Genomic DNA, 22,772 nt, shown 5'->3' on the forward strand with positions numbered 1-22,772 from the left:
TGTGAAATACTGTTTGTTAAGCAGAGAAGTTCCTCTCTCCACCACAGCGGCTGTTTTTACTCTCAGCAGTAGTTTGTCAGTTTGACGTCTGAAAAATAAAAATCACACGTTTTTTAACGATGCTGCTGCTGCTCAGTGTGACGCTGTAAAGACCGAACACCAGTCACACTACTGACTCACTATCTCTTTATTTCCTGTTTTATTTATGATGTGCGTGTATGTGAGTGTGTGTGGGTGAGAATAAAATGTATATTAAAAATTTTATAAACCTTTTAAAGAAGTTCACTTTGTTTTTATTCATCTTTTTTACTGTGCATGGATACATACTTACAGAGGCAGCTTGAGTGGCTGAGTGTTTATTCACACGTGAAACATTAAAAATAACATTTTCCAACACAAAACAGACATTAAATAATTCCTTATCAGTATCCCTTCATATCTTATTAATTACAGTTAAAAACATAAATATTGAAAATCTTACAAATTTCCTCCTTGCTGTAATATTTATATCTTCACAATTAACTTATCAATGCAATTTATCCCTGATCAGTGGAAAAGTGAACAAAAAATCATTTAAAAAGCTCAATCTCAACCTTAAAATAATTTTTTTGAGCTTTGAACCATATCTAACCACATTTAATTTTACAAACATTTCAATGTTTTTTTTTTTTTTTTAAATATTTTCTAAAAGTACAAAAGTGCTCAGTAGCTTTAAACATCAACAGACAGCGGAGAGAAAATAAAATGATTCGTCATCAGATCAAAACCAGCAGAGGACCAGAATTAAATCAAACTCTTTTACGACTTCATCAAAACATCTAAAATCTTGACGTACACTCTAACGTTTGAATTTGGACAAAAAGGGTTTCACTGTTTCTCTCAACAACTGTACTCAAATCCTTTCCTTACAATAAAAATATCAATACATCAGTGTAAAAATACTCTGTAACAAGTACAAGTTCTGCAATTAACTTAAGTAAAAATATAAAAGTATCATCGGTAAAATGCACTGCATGTATTACGAGTAAAAAATAATCGTTTTGCAGAAAAATAGCCCTTGTTAGCATCATACTGTTACTGGATTAGCAGGTTTTCATCGTTAAAGTTGTTTGAGGTGAAGCTCATTTTACTTTATATACTGTTTGGTAGTTAATCTTTAAGAAATCCATCTTATTTTATAAACTTATCATTTGCAGTTTTTTATGTTAAATCTTCATCTACAAAGTAACTACAGCTGTCGATGAATCTGGTGCAATAAAAAGTGCAATAGTTTTGTCTGGATTGTAGCAGAGTAGAAGTATAAAGTAGCAGAAAACGGATCTGAAAACCATACTTCAGTACAGTACCGCAGTTAATGTACTTAGTTTCATTCCAAAACCGGAAACCAGCAGAAACAGGGCTTTTAAAATGGAGTATGTTCACCTACATGATGTACTTCTTTCAGAATTTATAGATTTTTTCCTGTATGCTTCTAAACTGGGAGTGAAGTGAGGTGCACATGCAATGGAACTGGATTTTGAGCACTTTAGTTGGACTTGGTGGACGTTGGTTCGCATCAGAGGATGTCCCAGCCTCGGCACTCCGTTTTGCGGGCCAATTCTGGGTTTTTGCAGCTGTTGTTTCGCTCCTTAGCTTTGTGACGAGTCCTCCACGACACCTTATCAACGAACTGTAGATCCTGCGCTGCTCTGACCGCGCTGATTACTTCATTCTCAGTTTCCTCGTCGTCGTACATGATGAACAGCTGCTGCAGGTTGGTGGTCAGGTCGTCCAGAGGCAGCCGCTGCCGTGGAGACGTTGGTTTCTTCTGGGTCTGTGAGGTTACTGGCACCGCTACCTGAGCCTTAAACTGGTGGATGACGGACAGCATGGTTTGGTACAGCTTTGCACTGGAGCGATCATTCTTCAGAAAGTTCCTCAGTTTTCTTCCTGACCTCATGGTGTGGACCAGCTGGTGGACCAGCGTCCCCTCATACAACCTGGAGAACATCAGAAAGATAAGATGGAGATTTAGCATCATCGGCCAGGTTGGAATCAGGGACATCACCAGGATATGTCAAGGAGACTCTCATGTGAGTCCATGTTTTATTTTCTTATTATGAAGCAGAAATTTACTTGAGCACAACGAAAATAGTTGGAAACAGAGGCACTGTGCCTATTCAAATAATTTATTTGAGAATGGTTGTCTTTACAAATTGTTAAATTCTATTTTCATGAATTTTCAGCCACCATGCCACCAATTCAGGCTTGATCAGAGAGAATTTTTACCAATTTTGCAGCTCTGCAAAGCTTTTTCGCTCTGTCATCTTTCTGCACTAATGCTTTGGCTGCCTTCAGTGTTCACATTTATTCTGTACAGCAAGTTACAAACTACAAGACTCACCGTGCCATGCATGGTTCAGGTAACGGCCAGCCCAGCAGCTGGTTCAGGTGGATGCTGTCTTTCAGGCAGGACTGCCATTGGTTGAAGGCATGAGCCACATTGACATGCGGCTTGAGGTTAGAGTGATAATTCTGCACAGCTGCAACACACACACAGATTACACACACTTCAGTCACATTCATGTTCAGAACAGAAAATAAGTAATGTCCAAAATGTTTGGGAAATGTGAATGAAGAGACAGACACTCTGGAAGAGCTAGAGAGTGGACATTTCGGTTGAGAAAATTTTGTTTTGTTTTTTATTTTTAATTGTTGCTTTAGCCAAAAATATGTAATGTCAGGAAAATTGTGAAGGTCCAGACTGTATTTTATTCTGATTTTGCTCACATGCTGTTGGTTTTGTAGGTAAAGTGTTTTTTTTTCTGGATGTCCATTCTATGAGTAGTTGGCATGCCTGAAAACTGCAAATTTGGGTGACTCTGCTGGTAATTTGATAAACCAGATGTCAGAGATCTGACATCCAAACTGACAGACACTTGTTCAGATCATAAACTCAAGCATAACGTGTTTGTGTTTTTAATACCTGTCCTTTTTTTCAGTGCATCTCCGATGCTCAGCACCAGCGCCTTCAGCAGTCCCAGGTCTGGAGTGGGTTGAGCTCTCTGAAACCAGTAGCAGGTGACGGCCACTGGGAGGTGCAGGTGAGCCGGCAGGCAGCTCAGAGAGGCCTGAGACACCCCCAAAGCCCCCAGTAACACCTGCAGACGCTGAGAGGGCTCCGCCTGGTGTCGCCATAAAGGAGGAGTAAAGGTAAATATGGAATATAGTCATGAAACAGTAACTTTATTATTTTCACTCAGGGACATTTAAAGGTGAAAACATAAACATTAACCGAGGGAAAACAGTAGGGCTGCAACTAACAATTATTGATGAATTTGTTGATGATTTTTCTCGATAAATCAATTAATTGTTTGGGCCATAAGATATAAAAAAAAATGGAGAAACATGTCAATCACTGTTTCCCAAAGCCCAAGTTGACATCCTCAAATGTCTTGTTTTGTCCACAACCCAAAGTTATTCAGTTTACTGTCATAGTCGGCTCTGAAAAAGGCATGATACACAATGTTATGTCTATGTCATGATAGTATCAAGTATTAACATTTGAGACTAAACAGATTTTTTAACATTTTTAAATCAAAATCTTTGGCTAAAGAGAGAATCTACCAATATTCAATTATACTAAGTATGTAAAATTAATAAATATAATTGTTGAGCTGTATTTCATGGATTTAATTAGTTGATAAATTTCAGGGAAGACATTTTGACTTGTCAAATACAAAATTGTGTGACATATTTATGGCGTATGGGGACATTCGATGTAATGGAGCCATCATTAATGTTATTATTTACACCAGTGCTTTCCCTGCTTTCTCAAGTCAAAATGTCTGCTGTGAAAAGGGTCTATTGGTTGCTCAAAGGTCATGTGTTGGTAAGAAACTTTGATTGTTTTAGCTATTAGCTACATTTTGCCTTATTTTTTACGTTTGGCTGTAATATTTAAATCAGACTGCATTAGCTAGTTTGCTAACATTACGTTTGGTTGTAATTGGTTGTTTGGTTGACTGCTTTAGTGTTTGACTGTATGATCTATCTGTATTAGCTACATTTTGTAGTATTAGCTAACATTCAGTTTAACTGTATTATCAAACTTTTGCTGTATTACATTTGGCTGCATTAGACAGGTTTGCCTGTATTAGCTATCGTTAAGTTTGGCTGTAATAGCTACATTTTGCAGTATTAGCTAACATTAAGTTTGGCTGTATTTGTTAAGTTTGGCTGTAATTATCTAAGTTTGGCTTTTTTTAGCTACATTTTCTATGTCAGGTACATTTGGCTGTAATAGTTAAATTTGACTGTGCTTGTTGAGTTTGACTGCATTAGCAAAGTTTGGGAGTATTAGCTAATGTTCAGTTGGGCTGTATTTCTTAAATTCGTCTGTATTATCTAAGTTTTACTGTATGACATTTTGCTGCGTTATACAGCTTTGGCTGTAATAAGCTATTTTTGACTGCATTAGTGTTTGACTATATGAGCTACTGTAAGTTTTAGAGGATATGGTTATGTTTGTATATTGTTTTTACCAAATATACAGTATGTTATTTAATTTGTGGGTGTATGCATGTCGAAAAACAAAGAAACAGCTCGCACACTGCAGGGCTCCAAAGTCCACTTAGAATTTATTGCACCAAGTGCAATAAATTGCAATAAATTCTAAGTGGACATTGTAGCCCTGCAATTTGCAAGCTGTTTCTTTGTTTTTTGACTTTTGCTCACTTTCTGCCCAGCACCTGCCCACTTCAGTTTGGATGTGCATCCATACTCCTATCCTGGGTGTATTTATGTGTCAGTTAAGTTTCCTAGTACTTTTTTTTTAAAATTTAATTTATTTGTACCATTTGGTAATAAGAAGTCATGCAAGCAGTTAGTTGACACATTTTGATCTAGTCAACGCAAGTCCAGCACAGTCCAGAATACATTCCTGTCAGTGGTGGCGTGAAGTTAAATGTAATGGTTGTGTTAAGTTGATCCTGCTCATGTAGTTTAATTTATCCGAAAGAAAACTGTATTGATCTTGTGAGCCTAACATAAAGTGTTGCGTTTTACAACACATCATCTGTAATAAATATAATGATAAACTTGTGGCTGTTTGGATAAAACCCTAAAATCTTCACCTTATCCAGTGAGTCGAGTTTCAACTGCTTAGCGACCCCTTTGAAGGTTGGATGGACCGGGTTGAATTTCAGCTGCAAGCCGTCCCTGTCTCGCTCCTCCACATGAAGCTGTGTACCTCTGCCCAGCAGCAGCCCGTACATCACCTGGCGGATTGGCCTGGAGGTCAGGCAAGCACTGGGCATGTTGCCATGGTCCACAGGAAAGCTGAGGCTCATCCTCTTCAACAGCAGCACGTCCAGGATGTCCGTTGTTAGTCGGGACTGTGTGAGAGGCAGCCAGGTCCAATCTGGGACAAGACCAGCCACCTCCAGGAGGACAAGACAGAGAAAACTGAGTACATTTACTCTAGTACGGTACTTAATATAGAGGATAGTACTACATACAATTGAAAATGGAAAATAAACATTTTAGTACTTGGGATAATCAATTACTCAGCTGTCATTGTAAATGTCTTCAATTTAGAGCCAATGGAACTAATGATTTCAGTAACACCTGCTTCCAACTGAGCAACTAGCCATTAACTTTGTTATTTGTATTAATATCTAACTTGTCTCTTACAGTAACATTGCAAATGTTTGATTGTGAAGGTAAGTTACTTACATAATTCCCTTATAAAGTTAGCTAAGCATACTGTGTCCTTGTTCACTTACAGCCCTGGTTATAAACAAGTTCCAAATCATAATATTTTTTTAGATAGCGTTACTAACTTTTTTCGGATGTGGATTAGTAGACATGAAATGATCAGAAGATTTTGATGAACTACAATGATGATAAAAGTATTGTCCCCTTAAATCAGTCAAATTAATTTTAGTTTAGAAATTCAGTTATTTAATCAATTTCTAATTTGATTATAAATGTTGGCTTTTCTCAATTAAGGCAAGAATCACTGAGAAAAGGCAAAAAATGAATATAGATATCAAAGTTAATGGCTAGCAGGTGTGTGAACTTCTCGACCAGTCATTGGTGACCAATCTAGCTAGGTTGCTAACTTCCCAACTGACAGTTAGCAAGCAAACTAGCTCAAAGAATAGAAAGAAGCTCTGGGAGTTGTGACTAAGTATTGTCTGGCTGGCTATTGCGTTGGTTTGCCAGCTACAGTAGTTTATTAACTAACCCTGGCAATAGTGCCGGCTTCATTACAGAACCACAGATTTCACACATAGTGGATGATTTTTGCTGTGCCACTTTCTGGTATGACCAGGCCTTAATAAAGGAAAATGTGTCCAAAAACACTTTAAAAGTAAAGGATTTTATTACCTCTTCCTCTTCTGGGAATGGAGGTGCCACCCCATCCATGAAGAACCTCATCAGGGTGCTGGGAGGCAGCATGTACTCTTCCATCCCCAGAGCCAAGCCCTGCTGCACCTTCAGTTTTTTCTTCGTGGTCAACCCTTCCATCAGCTGCAGTGCTGCCTCCAAGGCCTCCTGAGGCTGCTGGAAGATCTTCAGCCAGTGAAGCAATCCCTCCAGGCGGCTTGCCGTCGCGCTGCCTGCCGGGGCATATTGAGCCCAGGAGATGGATGAATCCATCCTCTCCAGCTTCACGTAGTCATTCCCGGCCAGGGCGGCAAAAGTGGGCAGGAGCTGGCGCTGGATGTTGAACAAGGTGCAGAAGCTGGAGATGTTGTAGCCCTTACAGGGGATGTAGCTCTGCAAGCCTCTCTGCTTCACCCCTTCCCACTGGAAATGAGAGATGGGCAGCAGCCCCGCCGGGAGGTCAAAGATGTAGAAGTCGCTGTCTCTGGAAAGCACCGGGCACCGCCACTCTCTGGCCAGTGAGGCTATCTCCTGGTCAGCCTCTGCAAAGCACCGGGCCACTGGGACTTCTAGCCGGGCCAGCGTCTGTATGAACACCAGCTTGGCCAGCTGTGGCAAGATGCCCTCCTTCCCACCGTCCACCGCTGCTCGATGGGCTTTCTGGATTCGATCTTCAGCTCTTTTCGTCACAGTTTCAAGCTTTTTGTCGGTTTGGTCTGAGCCTCCGTCCATCACCACATATGGTGCCACCTCACAGGCTCTGAGGGCTGCGATGAACTTCTCAATCAGCTCTTCAAAGCCAGCATACTCCCCGCCATGATTCTGGTCCAGACCTGACCAGTCAACCAAAGGACACACAGAACAATTTGAACACCACATTCAAATAGAGACGTCAATTCTAGTCATTTCAAGTTTGACAAGGAATTCAACAGTAAGTTACACAGTGCAGGGGGCAGCAAAGAACAGCCTGCCTGTTCTGAATGTGACTGGTGCCTTATTACTGGACTTCTGTGGTAATCATGGACCATCCATAACAAACACCATGTTTGAGCAAAAGGTAGTTTGTAAGGGTGGAACCTGGAACACCTGAGATCAAAGATTCATGATCAGCTTCATAGTCTTAAAATCAGATCTGTGGCTTTATGTCTTGGACAGTCGTTTTTGTACAGTGGTGAAAGAAATACTCAGATCCTTTACTTCAGTAATGTAAAATGTAAAAAGACTCCATTACAAGTAAAAGTCCTGCATGAAAAATCCTACTACAATTAAAGTGCTTTATAGACAGTTAGTTAATTAGGTCCAATGGTTCCCAACCTAGGGGTTGGGCCCCTCCAAAGGGTCAGCAGATAAATCTGAGGGGTTGTGAGATGATTAATGGGAGAGGAAAGAAGGAAAAACAAAGTTCTGATACACAAATCTGTTTTCAGCGTTTGGACTTTTTCTCTAATCTTTGATTTTTGCTGAAATATTGAACATTTGAACATTTATTGAAATGAAAGCATGTGAGAAGTTTAGAGGGAAAAATCACTATTTGGTGGAGCTGTTAACAACTCAGACATGTGAAATGTGACCCCGACTACATACTGCTTTTTGTAAGACATCAAAAGACAAAAAGGTTAGAAACCACTGAAACCACAAACCACAGCTTGTTATATTATCCATTGTGTCAAATCTTCATCTGAAAAGTAACTAAAGCTGTCAAATAAATGTAGTGGAGTAGAAAAGACAATATTTCCCTCTGAAATGTAGTGGAGTGGAAGTATAGAGTAGCACCAAATGGAAATACTCAAGTAAAGTACAAGTACCTCAAAATTGTACTTGAATAAATGTACTTAGTCACTTTCCACCACTGATTTTTAGCAATCTGGCAACATGGCTCCAGGGAAGTTAATGTCCTTCAGTCCACCACTTTGGTCCAACAACACTAGGATGGGTTGCCATGAAATTGAAATTTCCTACAGAAAATCTTTGTTCCCAGACAATAAATCCTATGATTTAAGTGATCCCTGGACTTATGCTATAGCACCACCATTTGGTTCACCTTTGTAGTTTTGTGTCAAATGTCAACAACTATTGGATGGATTACCATGAAATTTGATTCACACATTCATGATGACTCAAGATGAATTTGAATATCTTTGGTCTTTTAAATATTTTGTGTTTACTGCTAATTAGCAAACATTAGCATGCTAAGAAACTGAATTAATATAGTGACAATGGTTAACATTGTACCTGCTAAACATCACCCTCTTAGCATTATGATTGTGAGCCTGTTAGCACCTGACCTCAAACCAACGTTGTGTTTATGGCCTCACAGAGGTGCCAGCAGGGCTTAGTCTTTGGAATCCAGGGTGGGGCAAAAACTATTTTGGTCCTCAGCAGCCACAGAACCAGCTCCCAGTTTATGATAACAATAAGTACTGATTATTTAGCAGCTTTTTCTTCAGAAATAGGGAGTGGTGGCTGAACAGTCACCATTTTATTATGCTTGTCAGAAAATATATTTCTAATGGGTTTCTAATAGCGGTTTTGTGCTAAATTAAAGAGAGGGTCCAAAGAAAATATCAATCAGAATAAATGTAATTATAATAACTATAATCAATTTATATTAATAATGGGGATGGTCCTGGGTTTTTTTTTTTTTAAATAAAATTGTAGGCCTATATAAGATTTCAGCCACCCTCTTTTCCCAAATCATTTTCATACTGTTCTCAAAATATGATGGATGTTTATTGATTAAACTACCAGCAGTTTATAGACAACAAGGTCCAGCTCAACTAGCTACAACATTAAAAAGCTGCTTTTATTTTGATGCATCGGTGTTAATAACCAGTGGTGGAATGAAACAAAGTACATTTACTAAGTACAGTTCTGAGGATCAATATTTTATACATAAAGTGATCAGTTTATAAAATATGTATTATTATATATTAGACTTCCCAACAATAAAAAATTGACAAATTAGCTTTGCCTTAAAAAAAACACTGAAATGCATACATCAGTGATTCAGTGATAATAGTCCCATAAGATAAATATAACAATAAACACATAGAACACCATAACACTAAATGGGGCCACTTTGCATAATGAGTACTTTTACCTTTGATACACTAAGTAAATATTGCTGCCAATGCTTCTGTACTTTTACAAGATTTTAAATGCAGGACTTTTACTTGTAATGGAGTATTTTTGTCATTATAGTTTTGCTACTTGTAAAATGTTTTATGGGAACGCTTTGGCCACTTTTTACATTTTGACACCTGTGTACTTAAAAAAAAAGTAATAATGGAATTTAACTTGTAATGGAGTATGTTTGTCATTGTGGTACTGATCTCAGTACTTCCTCCACAGCTGTTAATAACCCAGTAGTATATAATGTGAGCCATTCTGCTGTTTTATGGGATCATTTTGGCCACTTTTGATACTTTTAAGTTCATTTTGACACCTAAGCTATGAATGCAGGACTTTTACTCAGGGTTTGAATTACAGGGAAGCTAAGAGGAACAGGGCTCTCCTGAAAAGGACATAAGCTCCCCTGAAAGCCTACTATAAGAAATTTAGTGTGAGCTCAAAAATATCGTCCGTTTTTGTGGCACAGGTTGTAGATTTTAATTTTCTGTACATTAAGGTTCCTGAATTAATAATAATAGTAAAAAATATGCCAATGTTGTGTTTATTAGCTCATTACATTCCAATTTTCCAAACATTTGTCTCCACAATAATAAACACAATGCTGTGTCTATTCATGTTGTGGTCATCCATGTGTGGCAGCACACCCAAATCACTACATTTACATCTCCATGTTCAAGTACAGTGACGTTGCCTCCAGGGTGTTTTACTGTGCAGCAGGTTTTGTGTAAGACCAACAGTTGATGCTGTTGGCATGTTGCGATGTTGTCATGTTATGTAACCTAGGAGTGCTTTTCATTTGACTAATTTATTCCTCGCATCCTGTCTCCTCCAGCTCTGACTGAATAGTGCTATATAAATAAACTTGCCTCGCCCTTTGATCGAATGTGTTTACTTACTGGTCAGATGATCTGACGGGACAGTAAACAGTCAGGCTGTTGTTGTAATACAACACATCAGGAAAAACTACTAGTGTAACAGGAATGACAGCACCAACAGCAGCTTTTCATATTGATTCATGAAATAAATTACTGAATCATAAATCAATCACAAAAACACTTGTAACTTTATTTTTTTCTTCATAAGCCCAGAGGCTTCTTTTCTGTTTCAAGTACATCAGCTCCGTAAAATAAAATAAGACGCTGCACAGTCATGTCTCTCCTATAAAATCATCCTGAGCCTGAAAAGGACGTCAGACTGTCACAAACTAAATAAGCAATTTTTTGTATATAAACATATTCTGCAGGCTACAGCTGTTTTCATTGCTCCTTAATGTAGGTTTTGTTCCTTCAGTAATTAATATATTTAAATGGTCTGTTTATGTCTTATTCTGTGACAGCCAGACGCTGCTGTAGATTTATAATAAAATAAAACATAGAAGCAGTTATCAGGTGTTTTCCTTCCAGCTATCACCATGTTGAAATTGCTAAGTAAGTTTATGGTGTTAATTAATTGTACATGAATTTTAAGTTTAAACATTAGAGTTTAAACTTCATAATTTCTACATATTGATAGCTGCCTTCTCTATATTTGACAGCTGAGACGATGTGCATCATGAGTAGTTGCTGTGGCCTCAAAATGATGCTTGACTGAATGAGGAAGTCCATTTGATGAAATAAATTCCTCCTTACTTGCTGGGAGCAGCTGAGACCCGAGGAAGAGCAAATGAATAGCACCCTATAGTCTATAAATCAATACCGTTAACAACACGTTGTTTGTGCGTCAATGCGTTGTTAACGTGTTAAAAATCACGTATTTTTGACCTGCTTGGCTTTCCATACAAGTCTGGTATATGTTTTCTGTCTTTTTGTGGTACCTGCTTGGCTAGTTTTTTTCTGTTTGAAGTGACATGCTATTGACAGTAATAACTATATCCATGCGCGTGCATGTGACCTATTTAGTAGCGCGCCGGAAAATAGGGCTCTTCCCCACAAAGCCTCTGTTTAATTGGGACGCCGCAGGTACTTGTGTTAGAGAGTATTTTAGCCTGTAGTGGTTAATTGATACTTTTACATAAGTAAACAAAGACCTTAATGCTTCCTCTATCACTATCAGGCTCGACGCCATCCAGATGAAAACGGTTATGAAACCTGGAGCGTGATCCAAAACATCTTCACCCATCTTGTATTTATGTCTGTTCTTAACTTTTTGTATTTCTTTAAAGTGATTGCTATTATTTTTAATCTGCATTTTAATGATTTTATGCTGTTTTTTTTCTTTTTAATGTTTTATGCATTGTATAAAGTGACTTATGAAATATGCTTTGCCTTAAATTTTGTTAAATTAGAATTTAAAATTTAGAATATGAATACAAACTGTCAGATGAGAGTAATGTTAAAAGTAAATTTCCCTCTGACGTATAGTAGCTGTAATATTTGAGTGCAGTTCTGCAGCCAAAGTACTTGTTTCTGTGGTCCTACCTGAGTCGAAGTACAAGAAGTGGACCAGGTTGGAGCCGTCGATCACCAGCCGGCTCTTCATGAACCGGACGTCCCGGTAGATCTGCGGGTGGCTCTCTATGAAAGTGACCAAGCCTCGAACACCCATCTTGGGTCTGAGTCTGCTGACGAGCCCTCATCACCGCCGCTCTTATACCTGATGCCTCCACACTCCGTTTCTGTTTCCGTAAGTTTCACTTTCCTGACATCAGTGTGACGGTCAGTGTGTGGCAACATGCCTTCAGTAGACTGCTGCAAGATTTTATTTCTTCATAGCCCAGAAGACGAGAAGTGTGATGACTAACAATAAAGGCCTATAATATATATGCAAACATTTTGTGCAGAGAGGAGAGGGACATTTTCTGAGATGATAAACCATTTTACAACTTTAAGGGTCAGTAACAGTTTACCTTATTTTATTATGAATATCACTCTTTAATGTCTTAAATCAAACTGAGAAATGTGGCTCAATATGTTCTTTAACCCATTAACAGCCATCCGATTTCAGTGATGCAAAGTAACTAAGTACATTTATTCAAGTACTGTATTTAAGTACAAGAGGTACTTGTACTTTACTTGAGTATTTCCATGTGATGCTACTTTATACTTCCACTCCACTACATTACAGAGGGAAATATTGTACTTTCTACTCCACTACATTTATTTGACAGCTTTAGTTACTTTTCAGATGAAGATTTGACACAATGGATAATATAACAAGCTTTTAAAATACAACACATCGTTAAAGATGAAACCAGTGGTTTCCAACCTTTTTGGCTTTTGACGTCTTACAAAAAGCAGTGTGTAGTCGGGGTCACATACAAAACACACAACATATAAAAAAAATTTAAAAATCACTATTTTACATACTCATACATATTTTTATGTGTAAAATTTTATAAATGGATAAGTTTTGCATAAAATCTCAATCTGAAAGTAACTATAGCTGTCAAATAAATATAGTGGAGTAAAAGTACCTTATAGTTGTACAATAATTAAGCAAATGTACTTAGTTACTTTCCATCTCTTCCTTCATGTACTATTACCTACAACTGCAGTGACTATCACTACTACTACAATGTTTTCAGGCTATACAAGCTGATATTACTATTACTATATAACTATACTATATCAAATTTAGATCGTGAAATGCACATGTAAATTACACTTTGTGATACTACTACATTAATAACTAATACTTATGTGTTTGAAAATGTATTTATTAGTTTATAACAATACAGTTAATTTCTAAACTAGTTTATACTTGTCTTATACTGTAATTGTAGGTTCAAAGTTCATACTAATCTCACCAAAACATCCATGTAATTTGGAAATTTGAACATCTGTACACTTCCATGCAGCGGTGAAATGTAACTGAATACATGTAATCAAGTACTGTAAGAAAAAAAAAGGGATAAATAAGGTGGAGAGCATGTGACCAAACAGCTATAGCAAACTGTATTATACTTAATTTTTTCTGTTAAATTAATAGTATAGGCGGTCATATCAATAACTATATTCATTACTGTCCACTTATCTGTATTTACATATTTAAAAGATTTACATACTGTATATAATATTTGTATATTGTAACTCTCTACTGTCCATCACTGTACATATTGGAAGATATAGCATAATTTATGCTGTAGTGCTTACTTTCCTGCACTCATCTGCAAATAATACTCTATTTTTGCACTTCTAGTTAGATATTAACTGCATTTCATTGATTTTGTACTCTGCACAATAACAGTAAAGTTGCATCTAATCTATATTTTTAATAAGCACACAAACAGAACAACATATAAACAGTCAGCTGACTGAAGCAGCAGTTGAGGACAAGATAAGGACCAGTTCAGACTGGATATAGTGGAGCTGAGCTGGTTGGACTTTGGAAAAGGAAAGTGAAACCAAACACGAGTCCTTAGAGGAAAAATGAAACTGCAGCTCTGAAAAACGTCTTATCACTGAAACATGACAAATGATAACTGTTCATAAGATGAAGACATGTTTCTGATGCAGAGAATTTCCCTGAATGTTACTGAGAATGTCTGTTTATCTAAGGTACAAAACTAAGGTATTCAATTACTTCATAAAGATCCAATATTGGGAATCAATCATTACCTTTCATAAGCACCGTGTAGCCTAGTGTACACACTGTGACACAGTTTCTGTTCCTGGATATAACATGTAGTTACCTGTAAACTAGAGTTTCAAGGATCTTTGCAAGATATTGGATGATAAGTGCTCATGTTATCAGTGGATCCACCTTTGTACAGTGGGATTACCTGAGCTGCCTTCCGTACCACTGGTGTCTTACCAGTACTGAGTGTTAGATTAAATATATGGGCAATGCAAGTAGTGATAGAAGGAGCACTAAGGCTCAGGAGATGAGGACTTAGATTGTCCTCAACAGCTCACTGTCAGGTGTTTAAACTTGCAAGCCCTTTGAATACAGAGGACAGAGCAGGGAGAGCTCCCTCTGCTGGTTCAGGAGAGGAATATCAATATTCAACCTTTAAAATAAATGTTCTGCAGAAATAAAATGATTGAAAGCTTCTACAATATCAAGTCTGTTAGTGATTGGGCCAGTTTAACATTTTATCTGCAAAGGTAGTGAGTACTGATTCTGCCATGATGAAGCTGCCATGATATTTAGAAAGTGTCGACAGGCAATATTGGAATTACATTTTCCCGCTGTAATATGTTGAACCAACACTTTATAATAGAATGTCAACAACAGGGAAATGTGAATAGACCTTGAGAATGTCTGTTAAACCTGTACGCATCATTAAAGAAATTAGTGTTAACAAATCCAATTAACAGAAATACTCAGGATTCAAATAAAAAGGAAAAAAAGACAGTGTTGACCAATAGTACTCAGATTCAGCAGGTCTTATCTTGACAACAAAATAATTTCTTGGTCAGTCATGTTCAAACCTTATGTGGGACTCTGTAGCTCTGTAGATCTGTTAATACAATGGCGCCTCATTGACAGAGCCACATCATAGCTCAAACCTGAAGCTATTATTTTTCATTCAACCCCTTAAACTCATGGCTGGATCTTTTGCTATGACATCAGAGCTCACCTGAGAGACTGTAGCTCACCTGTCTGTGTGTCTCTGTGCTACTCAGGCTGCTGCTGACAGGATTTAATTATGTCCCACACAACAACAACTCTGCTGTTGGTCTTAATTTGCGTTTGTGAGGCATTTTCACCGTCAGTAGGCTTATTAAGTTGTTCAATAAAATGTTTAAGCAAAGATCGCAAATTAGCTAACACCTTACGTCTGAAATTAATTAAATGTAGGCCGAATAACAGTGGTGGGAGAACTATGCAGATCCTTTACTTAAGTAAAAGTATCAATACAACCATATAAAAATACTCCATTACAAGTAAAAGTCCTGCATGAAAAATGCTACTACAGTAAAAGAACATAAGTATTATGAGCTTGATGTAGTTAAAGTATTGCAGTAAAAGTACATAAGTATTATGAGCTTGATGTAGTTAAAGTATTGCAGTAAAAGTAGTGGTTTGGTCCCTCTGACTGATATATTATTATATATGACATCATTAGATTATTAATAGTGAAGCATCAGTGTTTGAGCAGCATGTTACTGTTGTAGCTGCTGGAGGTGGAGCTAGTTTCAACTACTTTATATACAGTTCACTAGTTTAGTCCAGTGGTTCCCAACCTAGGGGTCGAGCCCCTCTGAAGGGTCACCAGATAAATTTGAGGGGTCGTGAGATGATTAATGGGAGAGGAAAGAAGAAAAAACAAAGTTCTGATACACAAATCTGTTTTCAGTTTTTGGACTTTTTCTCTAATCTTTGATTTTTGCTGAAATATTGGATCATTTGAACATTTATTGAAATGAAAGCATGTGAGAAGTTTAGAGGGAAAAATCACTATTTGGTGGAGCTGTTAACAACTCGTAGACATGTGAAATGTGACCCCGACTACACACTGCTTTTTGTAAGACAAAGGTTGGAATTTGACATGTGAATGACAAACTAGACGTTTTGGTCCAATTCGCATTCCATAGCATTGCCTTGTACATCATCATATACGCCAGCCATTCTCAACCACCTGTGGGCCTCAGATGGGCCTCAGAGCGCCATCCAGTGGGCTGCGGAGGCAGTGGTACTGTTGAATGGTTGAAATTTTTATTTTTTTGGTAATTTACAAAGCTAGTTATTGTTACATCTAAATGTGCTCAAGAATTCACATAAATAAAAAAAACCTCAAATGAAAATGCATAATTTCAATGACCAGTTATGTTTGAATATCCAATCATGTCACATCATTAGGATGTGGGTGGAAACAATTACAGTACATGGACAGTACAGTACACAGAGTATATGGATAGACCGTTTATAGTCAATGTATGAAACTGTGGCCAATTTTTGTGACAGGGATAGTCAGTGGTAGTGTTTATAATGTGAATTCCTGGGTATTAAATATTCATTATTTCCCAGAAGCAAGCCCCAGTGTTTCACTGAGGGTAAGCAAAATATTTACTTTGGTCGTTACAGCTGACAGTGGCATAACACATATTTGGGAAGGTGGTCATCAGAAATTTTTTAACAATCAGAACTGGACCTTAAGTTACAAAAGGTTGAGAACCCCTGTTCCAATAAACACACTATCTTTATACCAGTTTGGTAGCTTTATTGAAATTTCATATTTGGTCTTATTTAAAATGAATAGCATTACAAATTCCCCTAAAGTCTGAAGCTTCAATTTCTAAAACCTCCGGATGAGATCATGCTCTTTAATTCATGCATCCTCATACAGCATGTCATTTATACATAAACAGTGTTATGCTAATGAGACAAATTAAGCAAAAATGACAAATTAAGCAAAAAATAAAAAACAAAATTACTAATTTTTCAATTCACCCCCATCCCAAAGCAAATGTTTCAATTTAATTAAGTTTCATGTGAGGCTGCAGTGCAGAGCACCTCAGTGTGGAGTAGTACATTAATTTCTCCACTGGAGGGCAGTATAGATGATTTTGCTTCATGCATATCAACACCACGCAAGTATTTGGACAGTTGGGTAGATACTGATATGTCTTTCTGTATACACACAGAGTGGAGTAACCAGTCTCTATTATGTTTTTATTCTGTTGTAATTCTTTGAAATGTGTATCAGTCCTTTTATCCCTGTACCAGTGACTCAGTATGTGTTTATTTTGCAGATGGTCACCATTACAAATTCCTGTAGCTTTGCTGTGCATGACTTTTTGCTCAAACTCTCCAGACATGGTTACAGTATGGATGGAGATGTGTCCGGTGGAGTGGCTGGTACCCTGCAAACTGCGACCGTCCTGGATATGCAGCAGCGAGTTGCAGTGAGGTTGCAGGATATGGAGGAAAACAACAGATAACAGGTTGGTTGAGCTTTTAAAGTAGTAACCAGTGTTGGGCAAGTTACTGAGAATTAGTAATCAGTTACAGTTACTAGTTACATCTTTAAGAAAGGAATTGAATTACTTTACCAATCACAGCATATAAAAAGTAACAGGTGTTATTTACAATATATAATGTTATAACTCCAGAGACAAAGCTTATGTTTGACCACGAGTTGGCTACAATGACATGGAGTTTACAATGCGTTTACAACAAGTTCAGAAAATAAGACTTTTAGACCTTTAAGACCAGGAAAGATTTTATACGTATTTCTAGATAATTTTAGGCAAGACATTTAGACATGTTTTAGGCTTCTTATTGGAGGGGGGATGGGGTGGGGGCGGGATTTTGCCCACACAGACATGAAGAAATGTAATCAGCACCTCATTAGCATTGACATGAGACAAGAGCATGAAGAATAGTGAGAATGTTTCATTAAAATTTTTGACTTTGTTCCTAGGTGTCAAAAAACAGAAAGACGATTTTTCCAACTTCTGTATTTCAACAGCACATTTCCTGACCTTGGCAATCAATGCCAAAAATAATTTCTTGTCCATGCAAATATTCCTTTTCTCTATCTCCACGATAGCTACAACCAACGGGTCTGGTTACAACAAGCGGAACAGAAAAGACAATATCCCGCTGTCGGAACATAACAGTGTAACACACAGCGGAAGTAAACAACACGGGAGCTAGTCGCGTTAACTGGTTGGTGTCTTGTGCTTGGAAGAAGTCTCTCAGTAGGACACGGAGATATCTTACTCGTAATTAAGCAACGATGTCTTCAGTTCAGTGTTTACGAGAGTTAATGAACGAGCGACTAACTGCTGCTGCTGAAGAAATATTCCGAGTTTTTCAAGAAACTATCTCAGAGTACGAGAAAGAGATCAACCGTCAGCGCATATTGCTGGATATCGTTTGGAAACCTGAAATAAAATTACACAGAACAGGTCTGTAAAATCTTCATTATTTTAACATAAAACAGAATAGTCAGCTTTATATAGCACCACAGTGGTTAAAATATATACTTGTAATTATTTGTTCGGGTGTCTACGACGCTGAAGTTAGCATCTGATTCGGAGTTAAGGGTTTAAACCCACTTTTAGATTTGAGAAACCTTTATTTTACTTATGAAGGTAGGAGAAAGGGCTATTTCTTCGTCCAGACCACATTAGACCAGGTCCAGATCTAAAACCTCCACACTTACAGTTGTCAAATCTGGCCTCCAAATCAGTGTTTCAATGAGTCTCTGGAGTCTCCTTGATAATTTATGTATAGTGGATTTTGATCTGGACTTGGTGTTATGCGGTCTGGATGAAGAAATATCAGTAAAATCGCCCTTTTTCTGTTTTCCAATATAGAATAAAAGTTTCACATATCTTAAAGTGGGATTAAACAGTGGTAAGGCTTTTGTAACGATGATTTTGAACTTTCCCCTCAACTTTTCCCTTAAATCTGAATCAGAAGCTAACTTCAGTGTCATCAGATGTCTGCATTTTTGGTGCCACTTTCTGATAAGGCACCCTTTATTAACAGCTAATAAGCATTAATTAATAACTTAATTGATGGTTAATCAATCATTTACTAATGCTTTATGAATCATTTACAAGCCATTGATAAGAAAAATCCCCCTTTCTTTACCATCATAGCATTGGCTTTATCGAATTCTTTAGAAAGATACCTCCAATGTGCTGTTCAATCACTTACTGATGACTTAGAAAATATGAAACACTCACCGTTCATTAATAACTGCTTAGAGTTGATGACTTATCAGAAAGTCAGTTAACCCTTTATTAATGATTCATAATCATCAGCAGTCCTGCTGTTGTAAGTGATTATGAATCAAAAAGGGTAATTGTGTTAATGTGTTATGGTTGTTGATGTTAGTGGTTTTAATGATTTATAAAGCATTAGTAAATGATGTATTAACCATTAATTAAGTCATTAATTAATGCTTATAAAGCCTGAATAAAGAATTCCTTTTCAGAAAGTGGTACAACATTTTCTCTTCAGCCTTTCCCCTTTGTCCCTCCAGAGCTCCAACAGCAACATGTCTGTAAGGAGGAGGAGGTTCTCGCTGACCAGCAGCTCTGTGACCAGGAGAGGAACTCCAGTCTGGACCAAGAGGACCCAGAGCCTCCACAGATTAAAGAGGAACAGAAGGAACTCTGTACCAGTCTGGACCAAGAGGACCCAGAGCCTCCACAGATTAAAGAGGAACAGGAGGAACTCTGCACCAGTCTGGAGGGAGAACAGCTGGTGCTGAAGCAGGAGACAGAAACCTTTATGTTGACTCCTACTTGTGATGAAAGTGAAGATCAGACTCTGGACTTGAGTCCTGATGAAGCTCAGAGAGAAGCAGAGAAAGAGCATGTTGTCAGCATGTCAGTTAAAAGTTCTGTGGAACCAGAACCAAACAGTGACGATCAGCTGCTCTCTCACAACTCTGATGTAGCTGAGAGCCAAGATCACAAAGGAGGCAAACATGGAGACTCAGGATCAACTAGAAAAGCAGAGCCAAAACTAAAGAAGAGACATTACAGAAGCAAAAATCACACTAACAATGAAGACAACTCTACCACAATAAAGATTCACAGTAATACTGATACAGGGGAAAAGTCCTTCAAGTGCGACATTTGTGGGAAATCTTTTATGTGCAAGTCCATCTTGCACAGACATCTAAGAGTCCACACAGGTGAGAAGCCGTATCCATGTAATACCTGTGAGAAAAGATTCTCTCAGCTAGGTGCATTAAAAGTGCATCTGAGAGTTCACACAGGTGAGAGGCCCTACCCATGTAACACTTGTGAGAAAAGGTTCTCTGAGCTGGGCAAATTAAAAGTACATATGAGAATCCACACAGGTGAGAAGCCGTACTCATGTAACACTTGTGGGAAGAGATTCTCTCAGCTTGGTGCGTTAAACCTGCATATGAGAACACACACAGGTGAGAAGCCGTACCCCTGCAACACCTGTGGGAGAAGATTTAGTGACATGACAACAGTGAAAAGGCATATAAGAACACACACAGGGGAAAAGCCGTACACATGTAACACTTGTGAGAAAAGATTCTCTGAGCTGTGCGCATTGAAACGACATATGAGAGTCCACACAGGGGAGATGTCATACAGTTGTACAACTTGTGGGAGAGAGTTCAGGCGTAGACATCACTTGAAGTTCCACATGAGAAGTCACGCAGTGGGAAAAGATTCTGTCAGATTTCAGACTTGAAAAGGCACATAAGAATTCATTCAGATTAGAAGCTGCATAATTACAAAACATGCAGAAGAGCTTTGTGGTGACTTTACAATCTACATGAGAAGAACCTGCTGCAACACAGAAAAGATTCTGTCATGCGTCTGAATTGGAAAAGCATATAAGAGTCCACACAAGCAGGTAGCCTTGTATTTGTGACACGTTCCAGAGGATTCAGTTGTGATTATGGATAAAACACACAAGAACACATAATGGCAGCACATGTCAACAAAAACAATCCATAAACAGGACAAACAATTGAGCTGAACTCCTGCAAGCAAGTGTTCGCCAACATCTTGAAGAATCATGAAGAAGAGGTCAGAATATCTTCATGTAAATTTTATATGGTCAACAACATTATCAAGTTCTGTTAAACTGAACTCTGAACTTTTCTATTCTTCACATAACTGTAACTATTCAAACTGTTAGCAACAGCATTTCTTTGAAATAATTTTAATCTCCCAAATCTTTGAAAAATCTTTGTTACTCAACAAGTGCACAGTAGTGGCTGTCAAAGTGATGGTGCCAAATGTTACGGCTTCAAAAGACAAGGGTCTGCATTTATGAAGTTTATTAGAATCATTTATGGAATTGGAGTTTCAAGTTCAATAAGGACTTAAAATTCACATACTTTCTACAAGTACTTGATATTTACAAGTGAAGACTCCTATTTTTGCAAAAAGTTAAAATGTATATGCAAGAGTAACTGACATGACATGTAATAATGTTTTTAATAGTCATAATAATGTTCATACAGTACCTCAGTTATGTGAGTGGATTGTCAGATCTCTGATGTTGAAAGAGAGAAACCCTCTAGAGGTGTTGACTCACTTAAACCTACAGTGTGGAACTTTTACATATAAATGAACGTCCGTTACATTGAAGCCAAACAAGTTCACACAATGCTAATTAAGCCTATAATCGCCAGATAGATCTCTCTGTATTTCACAGCATACAGAGTTTTTAAAGCTCATGTTAGGCACGACATTCCCGCACTGACCGTTTGGCTGTTCATCATGCGGCTCTTCTAGACTTTCCAAATGTTATCGAACAGAATGGATCAAATTCTGATTGTGAAGCCAGTCATTTTGCGGGGGTTCGCTCAAAACAATTTATCCATATCCATTTTTGCACATGAGAGCTTCTGCATGCCTGTATAAGGTCATATTCAGACCAAATCAGGTGTTGCCGTGCACCGCTGCAGGGCTGAGCGGAGATGTGCATGTGTCTTTAAGTTTTCATACTTAAAACTAAAGTCTTTTTGTCTGTTTAATATTTAGGGACCGAGCCCAAAAGGCAGAGGACTACTGTAAAACAGTAGTCCGAGCCTAAGGGCGAGGACCCTATTGTTTTTCGTGTGTTTGTTTGATTGTTTGTTTGTTTCTTTCTTTCTTTCTTTCTTTCTTTATTATTACACCACTTAAATCCTAAATTTGACCCCCTAAACATGCTCAAAAACTCACCAAATTTGGCACGCACATCAGGTCTGGTGAAATATTTGTTAAAATCTAAAAATTAACCCCTAAAGTGCCAAAATGTGCTCTCTAGCGCCACCTATGTGACTAAAATGGCTGCCACAGCCTGTAGAAATGTCGTAGAGAGATCAAACTAAAATTCAATTATTCATCTCATCAAGACCTACAAATCATACGCTGACACCCCTGACCTAAATCCAACAGGAAGTCCACAGTTAGCCTTTCAAAATAAGACTTTGCCCCAATTTTGGCCCCTGAACAAACGTTATCTCCTCCGAGGGCGTTAATGTTATCAGCTTCAAACTTTAATAGATGACTTCTGACACTATGCTGAAAAATTGTTTAAAACTTTGTAATAACTCGAACGGTTTGGATTTTATAAGCCCTCAGAATTGCAGTGCCACATCACCCTTACAATGTAAAGCAATGGGGAGGCATGATCTTTGTGTCAAACAGAGGCTTCTGATGTCTAACAAATCTGTTAGGTCTGACCACTTTCAAACCTGTATCAATGGATTCGCCATGAAATTTCCTACTGAAATATGATTTTTAATGTAAGATTTGTCCAAAGTAATGGGATTTATGAGGAGATTTCACAAGAAGAGTACTCTAACGTTCTCCTCTCCAACTGAGAGGGAGAGAGGGGTGTGTGCCGCACACAGTGGAGGCTGGTCCATAGAGGCAGAGGAG

At 37.9% G+C, this 22,772-nt stretch overlaps 2 protein-coding genes across 3 annotated transcripts; one reads left to right on the top strand and one right to left on the bottom strand.

Annotated features, from left to right (window-relative positions):
• Positions 1 to 794: 794 nt before the first annotated feature.
• aste1a (asteroid homolog 1a) lies at positions 795 to 12,114 on the bottom strand. 2 transcript variants are annotated; one of them, XM_042424616.1, is made up of 7 exons: positions 11,922 to 12,114; positions 6,373 to 7,205; positions 5,115 to 5,420; positions 2,966 to 3,164; positions 2,384 to 2,522; positions 1,854 to 1,979; positions 795 to 1,772 (listed from the first exon to the last, which is right to left on the bottom strand). In XM_042424616.1, the coding sequence occupies exons 1-7, from the start codon at positions 12,046 to 12,048 to the stop codon at positions 1,556 to 1,558; spliced, it is 1,947 nt and encodes a 648-aa protein (XP_042280550.1). In that variant the 5' UTR covers positions 12,049 to 12,114; the 3' UTR covers positions 795 to 1,555. The 2 variants fall into 2 exon arrangements, with proteins under 2 accessions (XP_042280550.1, XP_042280549.1); XM_042424615.1 differs by having other exon boundaries at positions 795 to 1,979.
• A 4,869-nt stretch (positions 12,115 to 16,983) lies between these two features.
• On the top strand, positions 16,984 to 20,875 carry LOC121905995 (zinc finger protein 34-like). The gene is made up of 3 exons (XM_042424634.1): positions 16,984 to 17,333; positions 17,942 to 18,302; positions 19,388 to 20,875. Exons 2-3 carry the CDS (start codon positions 18,131 to 18,133, stop codon positions 20,581 to 20,583), a joined length of 1,368 nt encoding a protein of 455 aa, XP_042280568.1. The 5' UTR covers positions 16,984 to 17,333; positions 17,942 to 18,130; the 3' UTR covers positions 20,584 to 20,875.
• Positions 20,876 to 22,772: the final 1,897 nt, after the last annotated feature.

This window comes from Thunnus maccoyii, chromosome 10 (genome assembly GCF_910596095.1).
Source record: "Thunnus maccoyii chromosome 10, fThuMac1.1, whole genome shotgun sequence".
Taxonomy (NCBI): Eukaryota; Metazoa; Chordata; class Actinopteri; order Scombriformes; family Scombridae; genus Thunnus; species Thunnus maccoyii.

What these genes read in the sequence shown, in the direction of transcription:
- aste1a (XM_042424615.1), bottom strand. Translation starts at nt 12,048, where the DNA reads ATGGGTGTTCGAGGCTTGGTCACTTTCATAGAGAGCCACCCGCAGATC. An exon ending in CTTCTTGTACTTCGACTCAG is followed by an intron (nt 7,206 to 11,921) that starts GTAGGACCACAG and finishes TTGACTGGTCAG; the next exon opens with GTCTGGACCAGAATCATGGC. An exon ending in TGCACTGAAAAAAAGGACAG is followed by an intron (nt 2,523 to 2,965) that starts GTATTAAAAACA and finishes TGTGTGTTGCAG; the next exon opens with CTGTGCAGAATTATCACTCT.
- LOC121905995 (XM_042424634.1), top strand. Translation starts at nt 18,131, where the DNA reads ATGTCTTCAGTTCAGTGTTTACGAGAGTTAATGAACGAGCGACTAACT. An exon ending in AATAAAATTACACAGAACAG is followed by an intron (nt 18,303 to 19,387) that starts GTCTGTAAAATC and finishes TTGTCCCTCCAG; the next exon opens with AGCTCCAACAGCAACATGTC.